Source organism: Trichoplusia ni, chromosome 19 (assembly GCF_003590095.1).
Source record: "Trichoplusia ni isolate ovarian cell line Hi5 chromosome 19, tn1, whole genome shotgun sequence".
NCBI classification, from domain to species: Eukaryota; Metazoa; Arthropoda; class Insecta; order Lepidoptera; family Noctuidae; genus Trichoplusia; species Trichoplusia ni.
The window spans coordinates 220,008-238,543 of record NC_039496.1 but is presented as its reverse complement, the minus strand read 5'-3'; the positions used below and the strand labels follow the sequence as shown (position 1 = coordinate 238,543).

At 36.3% G+C, this 18,536-nt stretch overlaps 1 protein-coding gene and 9 non-coding genes across 12 annotated transcripts in view; 9 read left to right on the top strand and 1 right to left on the bottom strand.

Annotated features, from left to right (window-relative positions):
• Nucleotides 1-251: 251 nt before the first annotated feature.
• Nucleotides 252-18,536, top strand: part of LOC113503572 — a 20,847-nt gene continuing 2,562 nt past the window's right edge. The window contains exons 1-11 of one of the 3 annotated variants that reach the window (XM_026885603.1): nt 252-556; nt 4,432-5,188; nt 5,526-5,707; nt 6,325-6,442; nt 6,943-7,186; nt 9,307-9,537; nt 11,459-11,652; nt 14,470-15,268; nt 15,418-15,589; nt 17,301-17,528; nt 17,823-17,959. In XM_026885603.1, coding sequence (XP_026741404.1) covers nt 474-556; nt 4,432-5,188; nt 5,526-5,707; nt 6,325-6,442; nt 6,943-7,186; nt 9,307-9,537; nt 11,459-11,652; nt 14,470-15,268; nt 15,418-15,589; nt 17,301-17,528; nt 17,823-17,959 — 3,145 coding nt within the window. In that variant the 5' untranslated portion in view covers nt 252-473. Of the gene's footprint in view, nt 557-611; nt 1,068-4,431; nt 5,222-5,525; nt 5,708-6,324; nt 6,443-6,942; nt 7,187-9,306; nt 9,538-11,458; nt 11,653-14,469; nt 15,269-15,417; nt 15,590-17,300; nt 17,529-17,822; nt 17,960-18,536 lie in introns of those variants that run through there. The other 2 variants (XM_026885602.1, XM_026885604.1) reach the window with 2 other exon arrangements.
• Nucleotides 6,689-6,807, top strand: LOC113503620. The gene has a single exon (XR_003401457.1). It is a non-coding gene; the product is annotated as a 5S ribosomal RNA (ribosomal RNA).
• LOC113503634 lies at nt 8,746-8,864 on the top strand. The gene has a single exon (XR_003401470.1). It is a non-coding gene; the product is annotated as a 5S ribosomal RNA (ribosomal RNA).
• On the top strand, nt 9,839-9,957 carry LOC113503636. Its single transcript, XR_003401472.1, has one exon. It is a non-coding gene; the product is annotated as a 5S ribosomal RNA (ribosomal RNA).
• Nucleotides 10,374-10,492, bottom strand: LOC113503622. The gene has a single exon (XR_003401459.1). It is a non-coding gene; the product is annotated as a 5S ribosomal RNA (ribosomal RNA).
• Nucleotides 11,077-11,195, top strand: LOC113503621. Its single transcript, XR_003401458.1, has one exon. It is a non-coding gene; the product is annotated as a 5S ribosomal RNA (ribosomal RNA).
• LOC113503631 lies at nt 13,891-14,009 on the top strand. Its single transcript, XR_003401467.1, has one exon. It is a non-coding gene; the product is annotated as a 5S ribosomal RNA (ribosomal RNA).
• LOC113503619 lies at nt 15,732-15,850 on the top strand. Its single transcript, XR_003401456.1, has one exon. It is a non-coding gene; the product is annotated as a 5S ribosomal RNA (ribosomal RNA).
• On the top strand, nt 16,107-16,225 carry LOC113503635. The gene has a single exon (XR_003401471.1). It is a non-coding gene; the product is annotated as a 5S ribosomal RNA (ribosomal RNA).
• LOC113503624 lies at nt 16,900-17,063 on the top strand. Its single transcript, XR_003401461.1, has one exon. It is a non-coding gene; the product is annotated as a U1 spliceosomal RNA (small nuclear RNA).

Here is an 18,536-nt window from a genome sequence, read left to right as displayed (position 1 = left end):
TTAATTTATATTCTAGATTTTTTTATGAATACCCTACTTGTTAATTCTTTTCATATAAAGTATTTTATGAAAAGATAAGCGTCAAGTGTTTGTTTTTTCATATAAAATCAAAACTTGCAACATTACGATTTTCCTTCAAGTAACTGTTACCGGATATAAAACTTTAAATAATACATTAAATCATTAATTATTATTTAGAATGTAAAAACAATTTACTAAGTCGTATATTTTGCAGTTATCGAGTACATAATTGGATATAATCTTAATATCGTTTTTAATCATTATTTTTAGGAAATATTTATCAAATATTAAGTAGTTAATTTGAACTCACCTCACGTCTATTTTCAAGAAATGAAAATGACAGTATTATTTTGATTTCAAGTCATCTCATTATTTCATGAACCACTATGAAATGCAAAATAATGTATTATTAATTTTATGATTTTATATGTGAGAAAACGATTTCATTCGCAATGAAGAAGTTCTTATACGAGTACAAAGCTAAAACTAGTAAAACACAATGTCGCAGTCAATCAGAAACAAACGCTACAATAAGGTAAACAATCGTTCAGCGACTTTTTTGTTTACTTTAGTTTTCAACTACCTTATAAGTGTATTATAAATCTGAATAAAGTATTGGACGGTAGTAGGTGCACATTGCGCGTTTGTCGTGTCGTCTTTGACCGCAGCAGACTAGACGAGGGCCGTCGCTCCACAACCGGCGGGCATGAAGTGGATCACCGGAGCGCAACGAAAAGTAATTTGTACAAAAAACCAAATTCAACTCATTGCGAATGCCGCGTTGTTCGTGATGTTTTGTCTGACCGCACAATATATCGGCGGTCATTGTTGCTAGTCGTTTTTTATAACGATCGGACTTCTAATGCGCCGGTAATGTTCCGCGTGTTCCTCGCATCGTCGGACTTTCCGTTTTAGTTTTTAAAGTTTCTTCGATGTTATTCTGGTGCTAATTGCAATCGGCTTGTTTTCTGTTCTACTGTGTGAACAATTTTAGAACAAAAAGTGGATTCTTTGCAGGACATGGGAGTTTTTAAATGGTTGCGCCGGTAAGTGTATAGTATACCTACTGTCTGTTTTATTCTGTTTGATAAGTTTTTTATGTGTACCTACCGTAAAAAAAGAGTTCAACGTAATACATTTTTTACTCAAAAGTAATGATTTAATACAACAAATACAATAATCTCGCTTCTTTTTATACTAAATTGGAATCATGATTGAAATGGAATGGGAGTTTAATAAATAAAGTGCACGAACTGTTATACGATCAGACCGTAAAATTCAACCTGAATGTCGATTACAATAGCGACAGGTATGCACATTGTCCCTGGATGATGTAAGTGGTCCACCTAACGTTGAATCATCAGAACTGTGCCTACATTGGTCTACAATACATTTGATTTCATTCCAATAGAGGCTGAAGCTTTATGTACTATTGTCAATACAATAAATCGCAAATGAATGCAGTTAATTATTGCTTCGAAGTCTAGTTCCAATACTCTGCCTAGTTCAGTCGTTTCCTATACCCAGGACACTTGTGTTAGTACTAGTGAAACAGAATATTTTTTTTGCTGCAAAAAGAGGTTTTAATATACAGCTACTGATTCGTAATCATAGCTGAATTACATCGAAAGTGAGGTCATTAACCCGTTTAAAATGGGTTCGTTAACATTGTCACCTGTTTTATCTTACTATACTTTGATTAAAATTTAACTGAAACATGTAATGTAACAGTATTTAATGTAGTTAACAGTACGGTATAATTGAATATGTAAACTAGTTCTTAATTGTTTTTTCTATTACGAATCTGATAAGAAATAACATCCGTATTTTTGTAGTCTTTTGAATGAGTGATAAGAATAACGGTTAAGTTGGTGTTTTATCGCGAAACGTATGGATTTAATTTATTTAAATGATTGCTCTCAATCAGCTGTGTCGTGTCTACAAGTTCGGAATGTTAGATAGTTCCACAGAAAGGGAATGTGAAATCGGTATTCATAACAAAAATTACTTTTAGTTAATTGTTCTATAACAACAAGGAAAAGATCAAAATGTCAAGTCAAAATACTTATCATTTATGAGCTACAGGTGCGTAAATAAAAATATTTTTTTTCTTAACTTTTCGTATAAATTGAGCAAAACTTCGTTCTTTATCTTCATACGCGAAACGCTTCAGGTGCCTGATTCCGCACAGGAAACCGATGATATATCAAGAAATATCATGTTTAGGAGTTGCCTAAAATACTTTATTTAATTATATCCATTCAAGTGCAAACTGTTTATTTAGGCCAACACTTCTGCCTTTGTGCACTTAAAGCAAATAAAGGAATAAACTTTCTTCCGTCAGGTCATCATGCTATTGCTTATTTAAACACATAAGATCCATAAAAAGTGTCCAAGCGGTCCCAAATCAATGGTCATTCATTCCGCACGCTCGACAGAGTAATTTCGAAAAAGCAACTACAAAAGAATCCCCGGTACGCAATCGTGATTGATGCTTCCATTAATTACAACTTCGATTCAATCTGAAGCCGCTCCATGCCTCTAAAACAGTATTATTGAAATTTCACTTTCACCAAACTTATTTGTTGGTACTTGACCAAGTAATGTTGTTCTTATTGCTTTACAAATAACCAAAATTGTAGGCTAAAACAGCTTCTTATTTATGTAAGCATTATCGTGTCAGGAGATATTGGCTATGCCACACTGCTTTCTAGTTTAATTACAGCCTTACGTAATGTATTGTTTGTATCGAGATTATTGTATATGCACGGCTTTGTTATACTTCCGGCGTATTGGAGATTATGGTCGATGACTTCAGAGTTTTAGGGTTTAACAAAGAACTTGTTAAATAAGCAGAAATGTTGCAACAAAAGTATAATGAGGCATCGATCTAAAGACCATTGTTTGAGGTATCGAAAAGGTCACATCGCAAAATTGCTTGATTGGCAAAGTGTTTTGAAGTCGTGTCACGATTAATATCTAGTTTAATACAAATTCAGTAAAGAAATTAAATAAAGTTCAAAACGCTTTTCACATATCGATACGTCCCGTATAATTTTGGACATTAAATTGTCACGTAAAATAATTTACAACGTGACTCGTACCATTAATTCTGAACGTCGTGCTTGCTATTTCTAAATATTTAAAATGTTATACCAAAATAGAGAAAATCTTTACAAATTGTCTCTTAAATATAAATAGAATTCGCAACCTTTCTCTGTCTCTTAACAATAACTAAATGCGTAACAAAGAGATACGGTAGTAGCAGCAATAAATAAATTGCCGAAATTTTCTCTTCGAAATGTTTCCAGACAGCTTTATGATATAACTTCGCAATGGGCTCAAAGAAACTATCTTTCTATTAGATCTGAGAGGTATTTCGCAAGAGATCAAATCGATGTCTGATGTACAATGTCTGGGAACAAATTTGCGAGCCTGATCGAATTGTTAATCGGTAAAAGTGTATCGAGCTTCCCGGGCGGTACTCGATTATGATCGCCTCTTACTTTGCTCTCTTGATTTGAATAGTTCTTTTTTTGGATTTTGTCTAATCTAATGTGACTAAGGATAAGCTTGTATAACAAAGAATTGAGCCTTTCAAATTCTTGTGAGTATTTATTTGAAGCAAAACCATAAGATTTATTTCTCTCTTGCGAAGCACTAGAAAACTGTCCATTTCTAAACAATTGCATAAGAAGAATGGCTCTTGATTACAGAATAAAATTTGCTTGATATTATTCAAAATGAAATTGTCCTTATTTAGATTTGGTCTTGGTGTAGCCGCGACAATCCCACGCTTTTGCTGTCTGAATGCCGTCCGGACTACCATTAGTATTTGTTATTTCAAAGTTTTTTGCATTGTGGCTTTTTTTCTCAGACTATTGTTAGATTTGGCGCATGAGCTTAAAAAATGTTTAGTAGACTTCCCATTGATTTACTGAAGAAGCTAGATAGTAGATTTTTTATATCTTTAGTCACATTGTTTTTTTTTAATAAGTGTATGCTGTGTTGAGATGTGGCTGAGTCCGACGGACTAACTGTAATAGAATATAGACATACAAAGATTGAATTACACATCAAACAATTGTAAAACAGAGGTAGTCGGAGCAGCCTTATAGAAATGTGCAGGAAACACAATATCCTTTATGTTAAAAATGCAGAGCATAATAAACAAAGTTCATTATTCCGTTATACTTAGCTTCCCGTATGCACGGCATTACGAAATACTTACATTGTCGGTAAATGATTATATGTCATTTGGAAAGTATGAACGAGAGGCAATTAACTAAAGGAAATTGTAACACAGATATGAATGAATAGTTTTTATACTTCAACATTAATCGCACGATTCGGAAAGGGACGGTTATGTTGTGTCTGTAATTAAAGTATTATTGGTATGTTTGTCTACAGGGAGCGCGTGACTGTTACAACTCGTCACAACTTAAGCGCAAACTCATCCACACCTGAGATCCAGCACCCTATCACTACCACACAGATCGGCACTATTCGCACGGAGGAGTACAAACGAGATTTAGCCGAATTCCAAGCGAGAAGATCCTCAGGAAATAAAGAACAGATAATAACACCCGTTAAGAAAAAATGCGGAAGACATTCCTTGCCCGTGTCTTGTACAGACTGCACCGCAGACCACGATAATACTTTCAATTATGAGAAGAAATCAGCCGTTAAATACAAAAAGAAAACGCATAAACGCGCTCGAAGCACGACCCCCGATCGTACTGGTTACGGAGGCGTTCCGAACATACAATTTCTGTTTCAAAACCAGGTGTTCATGCCTGGGAATGTTTACCCGGCGTCGTCTTTTACTGAGCCTCAGAAATGCAAACGACAATCACGGCACAGAATAAGTAGGTCCCCAGACATGGACTTCATGGTTCAAAAGCACATTGACTTTAAAGACGACGATCAAACGGGCGCTTCGCCTGCATTCTGTAAGAACAACTCACTTCCATTTACTGTGAACACTTTCTTAGAGTGTACTAAGAGTGATGAAGACGAGGTGGACGTGGGTAAAGCAGCAGGAGACATCAAGATATCTAGTCAGGTTTCATCACTGAGTCCCAGGAAGGATGATACCGATGAAAAGCTTTGGGAAGTTATGAGTGAATTGAAGAATTTGGATCAGTGGGCTGATGAGCAACTGCAGGTGCGGTCCTCCTGCAAGTCCGACGATAGTAAAGTATGTCTGTTCTGGGAAACGCCTGACCGCAACTAGTTTTTAGATGCTACGTAAATCGGTGCAGTCGGGCGATGCCCTGTGAACATTTATTTGCATGATTGATCTCAGTGAAATCATCAAAACGGAATCAATTTTACTAGCCACACCTTTTGATACCGATTACGTTGCAGATGATTGATCGCGGTTGATTTTGTTTTGTTTAGCGTCAAAGTAAAACTAGCTGCGAAAAAATGTCTGAGTCATTTAGTTAGTATCGGAAATGAGACCGTAATTATTCTTATTCTTGATAACCTTTTTATTTTAGAGCGACACAAGTGCTTACGGTTTACCGATAGCCAGCGCAAGTAATCTTGACGTGACGGTAGACAAAAATAAATCGTGGAACCTTGGGAAGTGGGGCGTGGTGCCTGTCCAGATTAAGAAGTTAAGTGGAGTCACCATTAATCACGTTAGGAAGAAACTGAACACGGAGATAAACATATTGAGGTAAATTTTTCATTTCTATTGCTGTTTAACATTGAGATTAACTTTTAGAGAAGATAGTCGTTACTCTCAAAGTATTGCGCTATCTAGCTTCTACTATAGCAATTGGCTTGGTGACTATTTTTTTAAATCGATCATAGCTTGCCTTCTTGTCTAATGTACTGGCCAGAACTAGGCTGTCTATAAAACAGCTTCAAGAGTTATGCCTTCGTGCTTCGCGGAGCCGTAAGTCTGGCCAGCGAGAAGCCTGGTTTAGACTCCAATAGAACACTTATGGGGTGAGCTGACGCGTGCTCGGGCTCGTACCAAGGCTACCTCAGCTGCGAATTGTAATTAAAGAGTAGTGGAATACATTCTTTAGAATTCATCGTCAGTCTCGTAAGGCAGAGAGATACGAGAATGGCAATGTTATCTAAAATGCTTAAACAAATCCTCACGTAATTAATTTCAATTAGTTTAGGTGTAACTTATGTAGTAGTCGGTTTTATACTCATTAAGAAAACTGAATCGAGAGTTTCAAGTTTTCGATGTGGCCGGTTATTTTTTTATTGGCTAGTAAATAAATAACCGGGCCACCTGCTTCTCGGTAGAAAGGTATCCTAAGTATATGAATATTTCAGAAAGTGTCGCCACCCTAACATAATACTTCTGATGGGGATATATCCAGACATACATAAAAACGTGCACATCATATGTGAAAGATGCGTCGATTCCCTCTACGGTATACTTCATATACAGGTAAAGATTACGTTTTTGAAAAATTGTTTTTTAAAAACTTTAGTACCCATGCATATATGTAAAATATTTCGATATTAAAAATGCCTTGTATGAATACAGTCCGCAAAGGATATAGGTAAGTTGTTCAAATAATGTTTATAGTGAAGCACATTTTTTTGAGTTCTGTTCATTGTGCTTCAAGTTCCGGTCGATACAATTGTACTCGGTTCTTATAACATACTACATGTATAATTCGGTTTCGCGTATGCCAACGTCCATACCATGTTGAAAACACCGGTTCTCGTCCGATCACCGAAGTTAAGCATCATCGGGCGCGGTCAGTACTTGGATGGGTGACCGCCTGGGAATACCGCGTGACGTTAGCTTTTTACCCAAAAAATATGTTTTATTATGCATACTAACTAAAAACCTTCAAGTCTTTTTTTGTCTAGCCTAGCCATCTTTTAACGTAAGTTGAGCAATTAAACATCACGCAATTATAATAAAGGTTATATTTCCAGGGTCGCATACTTAGTGCTCAGACTTCAGTGCAATATGCCCTCGACATAGCTAACGCGCTGGTGTTCCTACGTATGCAAGGGTACGTCCACACTGAGCTGTCCAGTGCCAGTATTATGATAACAGTTCATGATGCAGCCAAGCTCGCGGATTTGGGGTCCTGCGTCAAGTTGGATAAGCCGCCGGAAAGGAGACCGAAAGGATATGATCTGTATTCGCCCGAACCGCAGTATGTGAATATTGACGGTGAGTGTTAGTGATTAATGTTTCTTTCAACAACAAGAACATACAACCGACTTGAAATAAAGCTGAGCCAAACTTGATTTTTTTTTTATGGGAAAACGTAGGTGCATCGCTGAGTCTCGTTTAATGCCCTCGGGCCATTTTTTTTTTGCCCATGGGTCAAAATCTTATGTAAGAATGTTTTTCGACGCAGTCATTTTTTTAGGACTTAAAGAATGGTAAACAATCTTGGTGTCTCTTTTAGTCTAAAAAATTAGTTTACAAATAAAATTTAAGCAACCAAATGTTATACATTTTGAAAACCTGGAAATAAATACTTTATAGTATAAGTTATACAAGGTTTTTTTATACATGAACAAGTATACACTTTATATAACCTTGAAGAACGTATAACAAGCGAAAAATATTATTTGCGACCGGAATAAACGTAATGAATGATGAAACATAAATTGTTAGTAGACGCAATGTTTATTGTAATTTGTGTGTCGAAGTATCTTCCCTTAAACTTTAAATTAACTGTTAGGTGTCTAAGCAAAATGTGTATATACAAATTAAAGATAATCGCCAAATCAATTAAGATAACAATTTAATAAAGTAAGAGATAATTAAGTTATCGGTTGTTAATTAATTAAGTAATCATTAATTTGGCACATGTTTTGGCATATGATATAAATAATACCTTCACTGAAAGATGTTGAACATTAAGTCTAAAAAAATAGTTATTAAAAGTACAAATGTAATGAATAAATAATTGTTACATAATGTACTTGAAGGAAGCATTCTGTTATAATAACAGCATATTTTGATTGTCCTATTTACACTCAAGGTTTTTGAAACATGTAAATAATTTATAATATGAATGTAATTATGATTGTGCACTGTGCATGCTGATCACATTCAAGAACATTATTTAATGTATGTCAAGTAACGCAGCAACGATATAATATACAAAAATATGTAAATTAATTTTTCGGTTCATATAGTTATACCGACCAATGTGGTTTGAGGTTTAACTAGGACTTCATAATTTCTCAGCAACTTTAAATAGTAGTGTGTTGGTTTTCATACATGGGTTAAAACAATAAATCCGCGAGTCAAAAAATATAACCGTTGGAATTGAACATTCATACGGGAACTGCTGCTTCGTATTATTTATTTGAAACGTACGGTTAAAATCAGATAAAGCAGTTACAATCTACGCTCGAGTTACGAGTTAAAGACATCTCGTAAAAGATATATGGTTGAATGAAAGCTTGTTTCGGTGAAATGAAATACGAAACTCATGTTACAAAAAGTATTGAAACTGTTTACTTGTAAGGCTTAATTCAATCGAAACATATTATTATTGCAATTTTAGGCAGTCACACACTTGCACAATTGCACATATGCCTACTTTTATAGCTCACATAAAAATGAATATAAAAATTGCGACAAACATAAAAGTTAAGAAATATAGCAATCACTGCAAGCAATAGAAGATTGTTGTAACTATACCAAAATCTAGAGAACATGGCATACTTTTAACAGTTTTGATTGCATTGTCAAAATTAAAACTCGTTAATGTCAACGTCCATACCATGTTGAAACCACCAGTTCTCGTTCGATCACTGAAGTTAAGCAACATCGGGCGCGGTTAGTACTTGGATGGGTGACCGCCTGGGAATACCGCGTGACGTTGGCTTTTTGCTTTTTGGGGGTGTATACTTTGATATTCTAAAAGCATAAGTATAATTTTTTTGTTCATAAATATGTTCAATAATATTATTCTACCAACATTATAAAAGAGAAATTTTGTATGTATGTATGTTTGTTCCTCCTTTACCCAGAAACCACTGAACGGATTTAGACGAATCTTGGTACACAGAATGTAGTTTATAGCTAGTATTAACACAACAACAACACCTCAAAATCACGTCAGTCATTTTCGATATTTTGTAGCGGGCGGGTTCGTGGGCAACAGCTAGTTATGGAATATTCTTCGGAATTAATTCAATGACATTTTTTTCATAAACGATGAGTAGACCTTTTTTTTTGTGTCAGAGCTGTAGTAGGTAATGGTGATGTGTGTAGGAATGGCTAAAACTTTTAGTATTTAAATTAACTGTAGTTATTCGTACCCTCAGATACCCATGAATCGGATGTAGCAGAATTCGAGCCACTGTTATCTGCGCATCCCTCAGAGACGTACATAAGTTCGAACGCGGTCCCGAAGCCGTACGAGTTGTACGAACAGTCGGAGATGTACAGATGGCAGGCGCCGGAGCTGTTCCAGCCGCTCGATGATGGCATGGTGTACCCTTGCGCGAAGAGCGATGTCTACTCCCTGTGTCTCATTCTATGGGAGAGCTGTAATGGTAAGTTTTATTGCGGTGTAGTAGTTCAGAACTTTCTATAGTTACTGTAGATCTCAATTTATGAGAGCTGTAATGGTAAGTTATATGCCTTATATTTTTTACTTTAGTTGGCGTTGTCTTTAAAAGATTTGATAGAAAAATGCGTCAATCATTCAATATCAAGATTTGATATGAGCATATTAAAATCGTGAATTGCTGCGTCAGTATACGACTGAAGTCTTGTTAAAATTTGTGACTACTCTGATAAGTGATAATGCTGATAAAACTTATCCAACCAATCGCTAAAATTGCTTCAATAATCGCCAACGTCCATACCATGTTGAAAACACCGGTTCTCGTCCGACCACCGAAGTTAAGCAACATCGGGCGCGGTCAGTACTTGGATGGGTGACCGCCTGGGAATACCGCGTGACGTTAGCTTTTTGCTTTTAAAGACTATTTTTGGAACAAAAGTGATAAGCGTATAGTAAGCTTGCTACTGAAGACGACGTAATATTCATGCCAATATCCCGGTGTTGTTACATTTCAATGAAACGGGTTCAGCATTTCGTGCAGTTTTTGCGGGAACGGTAAAGTAAGAAGTTTTTTTTAAGTTTACCTACCCAGAATTTTGTATTTATATTTTATTTGCAATCACAGACAACACTTTCGTCTAATTTTAAAAGCGCGCGCATTGAACAAGACTAGAATGACGCCTCTCAGTTCAAAAAGTGGTCATAAAACAAATATCATTTTCGGGAGCTAGCTCAAAAGCTAGTAGGTTATGGCTAACTGAAATGAAATTGACTACTACCATTCGTTGACATATATGTAGCATCAGAAAAGTGAATCCAAAAAGCTAACGTCACGCGGTATTCCCAGGCGGTCACCCATCCAAGTACTGACCGCGCCGGATGTTGCTTAACTTCGGTGATCGGACGAGAACCGGTGTTTTCAACATGGTATGGACGTTGGCGATTTTCAATGCAATTTTAGCGCTCACCTGAGAACTGCATATCGAACTTGATACAAAATTAAATGGGAGATGTCTAAAATGGCCTCATTGTCTAACTTTCATACAAATTTTATTATGACAAGTACTCAATACAAAAAATGCTAACGTTTCTCAGACGTATCACATTTCTCATCAAATAACAGCATATTTTACTGTTACTGTAACTCTAGAAGATGAAACGAAATTGAAATTTTAATAGAGCTACCGAAATATGAAGATTAGAATTTCGATTACAATTTCATTATAAATCAAGTGGAAAATACATTTAATCGGATGTAATAGTAATATAGAAGTGGAATATTTAAATTAATTTAATGTTTGAATTTTCCTTATTGGATTTCGTTTTCTTCTGCGTTCCACAACGCATAAGTTGGATCATTAACGATATAAAATTGCCTAAACGACTGGATCTGTCTTTTGTATCATTAATAATAATAATATAATATATCTTGGGACAACTCACACACGGTTATCTGATCCCAAGCTAAGCTTGATCATTGTCGATATGCAGTTATCAGGTCACTGCTAAAATTGCTCTAGCTATCGCCAACGTACATACCATGTTGAAAACACCGGTTCTCGTCCGATCACCGAAGTTAAGCAACATCGGGCGCGGTCAGTACTTGGATGGGTGACCGCCTGGGAATACCGCGTGACGTTAGCTTTTTGGTTTCAATTTTCTGATGCTACATATATTAAGTTAACGAATTGTAGTTGTCAATTTTTTTTCAATATCAATAAATAACTAGCTTTTGAGCTAGCTCCGTGACGTTAGCTTTTTGTTCTTTATAAATTGTATCTATAAATCCAAATGGGATATCTTTGTTTGATTTTTTGTCTCGAAAGTGACAATGAATAGAAACAGGCAGAAAAGAGGATTTCAGTGTAAGTATGATTGTAAACATTTTTTTATTATATTTGTTCCAGCTGTTATGCCATGGAAGAACCTGACTTACGATAAGTTGAGGGAACAATACACGTTATGGAAAACGGGCATCCCGTTACCCCAGGACGGTACTTACCCAGGGTGTTTGCTGTCTCTACTGCAATCCGGGCTGACTCTACAGCGAAACGATAGAATCGACCTTGAAACACTGCAGAATACTTTACAGGATGCTAAGGTAAATAATGTCCACTTACTGAGAAAAGGTTTCTTCTCATGGCAGATTCTATTTTTAATACAACTGAACTGCCTTAGAACAGTAAATTGAAATGTAAATTTAAATAATTTAGAAAAAGTTAAAACTTTCATAAAAGCCTCATCTGAGGGCACGGCAGTGCCCCTGCCAAGTCTCGAGCAAAAAGGGCACGGCCGTACCATCTTTTCTCGAAGCGATTCGCGGCTGTTTCGCCCCCCCTGTATCTTCGACGTGGACAAAGCTAGGAGTTTAGCTTTTCGGGGAATAATAGTAGGCATTAGAACAAGCTTAAGTTCGAAATTACGTGCCAATTGAATTAATGGTTTAGGAGTTACGGTCGATCAAAGTTACACCATTTTGTCACTCACTGACTCACTGACTCACTGACAGATCATCAAAAATCTAAGGTACTTCTAGCAGACTTAGAAACTTCAAATTTTGCACCAAGATAGGTCCTTAGCCACATATAAAGGAAAAATTATAAAAACATTAAAAAATAATATGCCATAGAAAACAATTTTATATTTGCGGTTTGGCAAGAACATTATGTATGGATTTTGACTGCATTGTTAACTTTGTTCGTTGTTTAAGTACCTATTCAATTGGATGAATACATACATAGAATAGAAAAGAATAATATAAATGTAATACACAGACTATCATTAATACAAATTAATACATAAAATTCATAATTCATTAAATTAATAAAGCTAAAACTCCATTGTATTGCGATAAATATTGTATGCGCGCTCGATAGATGGCGTTGTACGTGTCTGAATCGCGCTATGGTTTCGTTACAAAGCGCAGTCTAAGTAGTACTTCAGAATAATTCGATAATTTTCATTTGATAGCGCCACCTGTCTATGAAAAACCATTTCGAAACTAAAAAATATTGTAGTGATAATTGATATTCGGAGAACTTTACGTGTTATTTAGTTTAGTTTAGCTATAGTTTGTAAGTTAGTAGATATATATATGCATATATATATAAGTTTAAGCTTGTTTACATTAGAAGTAACGAAGTCTCAGAGAAGAAACAAAAGAGATAGAGATAGAGAATGGGTTCTAAGCAAAGCAGTAGCTGAAGTCCTAGAAATTATGACACCTAAAAAAAAGAAAGAAATACACTTACAAAAAATAAATGAGATCCCACCAAAAACATTAAATGTAAAAAAATGCCAAGTCTCTCGATGCAGTCTTTCCATCGTAAAAAGTTTTGAGATCTCATAGAAGCCAAGTCCTATTCAAAATATTTTGTAGTTATAAATCAACATTTAGTAATTGTATCTATAGTTTTCTTTATATTATAATTATAGTGACTTGGCAATGAGCACAAATTAAAAGCTGCTTGATGCCTGGAATTATGTGCAAATGTTACTGACGAGACCAGTGATCAGATTATTTGTTATGTGTGAATCATGATGGTCACTACCGACTACATGCTCCAATACAATAATTAAGAATACCTTACGGGCCATCGCTTTATGAAAGTAAATGAATCGAGAGTACACTAAGACTGACTGCCGTTGCCGAAATTCGGTTGGGACGACACGGATAAACCAAAAGAAAATTAATTTTGTGATATTAATGTTTACGCATGCGGTGTGTGTAACTTTCAACTCCTACAAATATGCCGTTTTATTTGTTTCTTCTTGTGCTCATTGCCAAGTCACTATAATTATAATATAAAGAAAACTATTGATACAATTACTAAATGTTGATTTATAACTACAAAATATTTTGAATAGGACTTGGCTTCTATGAGATCTCAAAACTTTTTACGATGGAAAGACTGCATCGAGAGACTTGGCATTTTTTTACATTTAATGTTTTTGGTGGGATTAATATTTACCCGTATTGGTCGGCAAAATTATGTCTAGGCTCTGGTTTAGTAAACAATCCTAATTTGGCTGCGCGAAACGATGCATTCTCTTAAGCTAGAGTACGTTTGTTTCTAAGTATTGTGCTCCCTGATTATGTCTTAATTTTTACTCATAAGATGATTATCTTTCCTTTTGTGGCATTAAAACTATTTTGGAGCCAATTCCCAACAAAATGTTTGCCTAAAACTTAATTCTTACTGCTACATTTCGTAAAACGAGCGTATCAACTTGAGTAACTGATAAAAAAATATTTATAATCTACTCAATTATAATATTTTTTTTATCAATTAATACACCATCTGGCACAGTTTTGTACCATACATTCAGCCTTATGAATGCCAACGTCCATACCATGTTGAAAACACCGGTTCTCGTCCGATCACCGAAGTTAAGCAACATCGGGCGCGGTCAGTACTTGGATGGGTGACCGCCTGGGAATACCGCGTGACGTTAGCTTTTTGCATTCTATCATAAGTTTTTTTATTAGTAATTCACTGGAAACCATTATTAACGATTTAGACTATTTATCAGAACCTGTCTAGAAATATGTTTACTTGTAGATAAAGTGAAATTAATTAAATTAATTTATAGCAAGATGTCGTAGATAGCTAGAACACTCTTTATCGATTCATATCTATAAGTGCCTAAGTGACTGAAGTCCAATAAATCAATTTTACCCTAACTTTCATTGAAATAGAAAGTTACCAATTAAAGACTAAAACTAATAGACACATTGTGGTTACGTAATCCGATCATACATATACCCACCAAACCTTGGATAGAAAATTGCCATCAATAGAATCTTAGTTTGGTTTTCACCGTAGGATAAAAACATTTCTCTAAAATTTTCTAGATTTGGCTTTTTTGTATCAGTTCTGAGTTTCTTAATCTTTAAACAAAACCATTTTATCAACAGCGCAACCTCGACGATCTCGGCTACATAATAATCCCGGCACGCCTAACAAACAAGCGGTCTACATTCAGCTCCACCGCCTGGGACACCACATCCCCCACTGACTCAGACTGCGTCAGCCCCCTCAACGTGGAACACAAAGCTGTCGTCCACAACGCTAGAGATAGCTCAACAGAAAGCGAAAGAGAATGCAGCAAGAGTGACGCTTGTCCAGTCTACGAGACCGTCCTAAAATCTCATGCTGATGAGATGTCGGTCGCGGAGAAATGCTTTGTTTCCGATGAGGACCCGTCCGACCGAGCGCCGATCATACGGTACGAACATCTACCGGAAAAGGACTACTCTAGCGCTTGTTCAACACCCATAGCCAAAATAAAAGCCAGGATCAAAGACATGGATACTCCCGGCAGTTTGCACAGAAGCGACTCTACAGAATACTGCAGCATTTTAAGCCCGAACCGTACTGTTAACTTTGCGAACGACAGCAAAGATCAAAGCGTTGAGCGCCCACACACTAAGCTTAGCCGAAGCTTCACACCTAAGTCCTACAAACCACTGCAAATTAAAGTTCCTGAATATAACTTCGATTCCATTAAACCTTTGTTGAAAGATCGGTCTATATGTGAACGATCTTCGTACAATTTTGATATCAAGAACTATAGTTTGCCGACGACGCCGATTGCACGCAGCAATAAATTGAGGAAGAATGCATGGCTGTCTGGAGAACTGAGTGGTAATGACCATAGTTTTGATGGCAATAAGGACGGTTCTTTAACACGTTCTGTAACTCCAGAGAAAGCAGGTATGATACACATTAATATTTTTGACTGGTTTTCGTAAGTCATTTGCTAACTAATTCGCTAGTTAAACTTAAAGGCATTCAAGCATATTTTGTTTTTACGTTTTGTACCTACCGTAATATCAACGTTTGTCTACATTCCTTATTTTCAGTATTTAACAAGCTAATGAATTCCGCTCCTGAGACGCCTGTGACACCAGAGAACATTTCGTTTGAGATCAATAATGTGAGTCTAGAAAACAGTACTCCCGAGAAAGAGAACCACCAGGACGCTTCGCCAGAAAGTGTGGATACCGTACGAGACGGGACCTCTGGCCTACGCAGGTTAGATCAGATACTTCAACTTATTTCTCGTACATCGTGTTTTTACTATTACTGATTAATTAATGTACTTTATTAGATATGTTGTAGAATTTTCGGTTTGACAGTGTCGGTAATATTGTTCATCTAATTTTAACCTTTATTTGTCAACGTCCATACCATGTTGAAAACACCGGTTCTCGTCCGATCACCGAAGTTAAGCAACATCGGGCGCGGTCAGTACTTGGATGGGTGACCGCCTGGGAATACCGCGTGCCGTTGACTTTTTGTTTTTGATTATGTTTTAAGCCAAAATTATACTATATTTCTTTTCATATAAAAATAAAGTTTGTTTCAATTTCCCAGTTAAAACCTTTATTTTTGTATTGATAGCACCGATTGCTATTAGATTACGCTGTGGGTATAAGCGTTCAACGTACCTATTTTGACTAAAAAGTAATTGTACCAAGTTGAATTCAAATCGTATTATTAATTGTAAGAATATAAACTCATAGTATGCGTCTAATTTGAACAACTGACAGTCAACGTCCATACCATGTTGAATACACCGGTTCTCGTCCGATCACCGAAGTTAAGCAATATCGGGCGCGGTTAGTACTTGGATGGGTGACCGCCTGGGAATACCGCGTGCCGTTGACTTTTTGCTTTTAAAGTCCATTTTTTGAACTAGCTACTTACGCAATAACACTCATGCCGAAATCCTGGCATAGGAATAACAAACAACTTAACTCTTTTGTAAATTTAACCACTAGCTGAAGTGGTATAATTATCATTGGTTTTACATTATCATCATGGATATGAACAATTCTTTTTTGTCCTAGTTTGTAATTATCTGTCATTTGTAAAAACAGACCGTCAAGCACTACCAAAAGAGAGACAAATAAAATAGTTTTACTTTTGATATAACAGTAGGTATAGGTTTTTAATAGGAGAAATAAATGAAGTTTTAAAACTATTATGACCATAAACCTCCATAGAAACAAATAATAAATGTTTCTTTACTATGTAATTGCCTTGCTTGGTTATTATTGTCATTCACAGCAATGCATTTCATGACGGTAAGCTGACAGGCGTCTCTGTCTCACACACTGGGTTGTATGCTTTTACTCGCTCCAACAAACTTTTGTCCCTTTTCCGGAGCGGCCGAGTTTTGTTACGCTTGGCATACCCATCCCATGGAACGCTGTAGTCACTTGTACGTTTATTTCGATGTCCGCCGATAGATGGAACTGTGCTTTGAGACTTGTTTTCTGAATGGCGGTGTTAAGATTTTCCGCGACTGAATGACTACCCGAGGCGGCCGTAGTGAAATCATACTTACCTGGCGTAGGAGAAACCGTGATCATGAAGGCGGTTCTCCCAGGGCGAGGCCTTCCCATTGCACTGCGGGCGGGTTGACCCTTGCGATTATCCCTATTGTGGATAACTCGGACGCGTAATTTTTGGTAGTGAGGGACTGCGTTCGCGCCGTCCCTCTCAGAATTCCTTGAATTTAGACTCTTATATTATTAATACCGATGCGTTTGATTAAAATTAGTAACGGTACATTTAAAAGATGTTTTAGCCCAGCTGAAAGTTCTTAACCGAATAGTTGTAGATTGAATTACTAAACTAAACTTAACATATAAGCTTCTTATTAAAAACTGAACACTTAGAATCCATATAGAGGAAAATTTATAACTGAATTGTATGTTATAAATAATATATGTTACAGAATAACTCCACCTCGTGATTTCTATTCACCGGAGACCGAAGAAATTCGCGAGCGCGTCAGTTCGTGCTCGCTCAAGTCCAACCAAGACCGGAACAGCGCTAAATACAAGATAGAGGAAGATGTACTGGCCAGCGTGAACGTGAAGCCGCTGGTCGCGATCCACGAACGGTGGATATACGAGGCGAATAGGAAGACTTGCCGGTCTATGTCACTGCCTGAAGATAGCAGGTACCTTACAAAATTAGAATACAATTCATGTGCCTAAATAATTATTTACACATAGGCTTTTTCAACTGTAGGTAGTTTTCTTTAATTTTTGTTATATACCGTGTATTTGATAGTGGTATGCCCTTTTATTCTAATTGTTATAAATAGATTTAATACTCCTTGAGAAATGGGCACCAATCTAAATGGACTCTATTTTTGGTTAAAATAATTGTAAAATCTTGCCATAGTCAAGACAAATAAGAATTAAACAGGTAATATATTTGAGTATAACATTATTTTAAACCAATGTTTCAGGAGTCAGATATCAGCGGTGAAACCAGCATCCCACTGCGTGGACACCCTACAGAAGTCCCTGCCGCAGTTGAACCCTAAGAAACTCGGAACTAAAGTGTTCCGCATGCGGCCGACATCGCCCAGCAACGGAAAGAATGGTCAGTCGCCAATCAATTGTACCATCTAACTACTTATTAAACACTGTTGATTGTCTTAAAGCAGATATAGCCGTACCCTAGAGCGACGCGTAGGAAATAGTTGTCCTTATGTGTCATTGTCGAGTGGAATCTACAAACAAATAGGATAGTTTGGAATGTCACTTACCTAAGTATTGTTCTTGCATACGGCTATTATTATACCCATCGTTATTCTTTAATGAGAGCGAAAGTCATTGATGCTACTGGATAAAATACCCGTCTTATACTATATTATATACAATTCTTATGTGATTATTTTAGTTAAAAATTTTCTCATGGGTGTGGTTTACTAAAAATATGTTATTTTCATAACAATTTTTATCTAACTTGGCTAGTTTGTTGGTCCTGAAAGGTACATTAATAAGCCTTGATTAACACAAACAGCACACTAAGTTTGCCACTTTTGATTTTCTTAACATGTGTGCAAAGCGAATAAGTAATTATTCTGTCTTCTTCTAAACTAACCTTTATTTTTCAATACTAACTTGTTTGGTGTTTGTGACACAATAAAAACTTACGTTTGCATGTGGCTTTTATT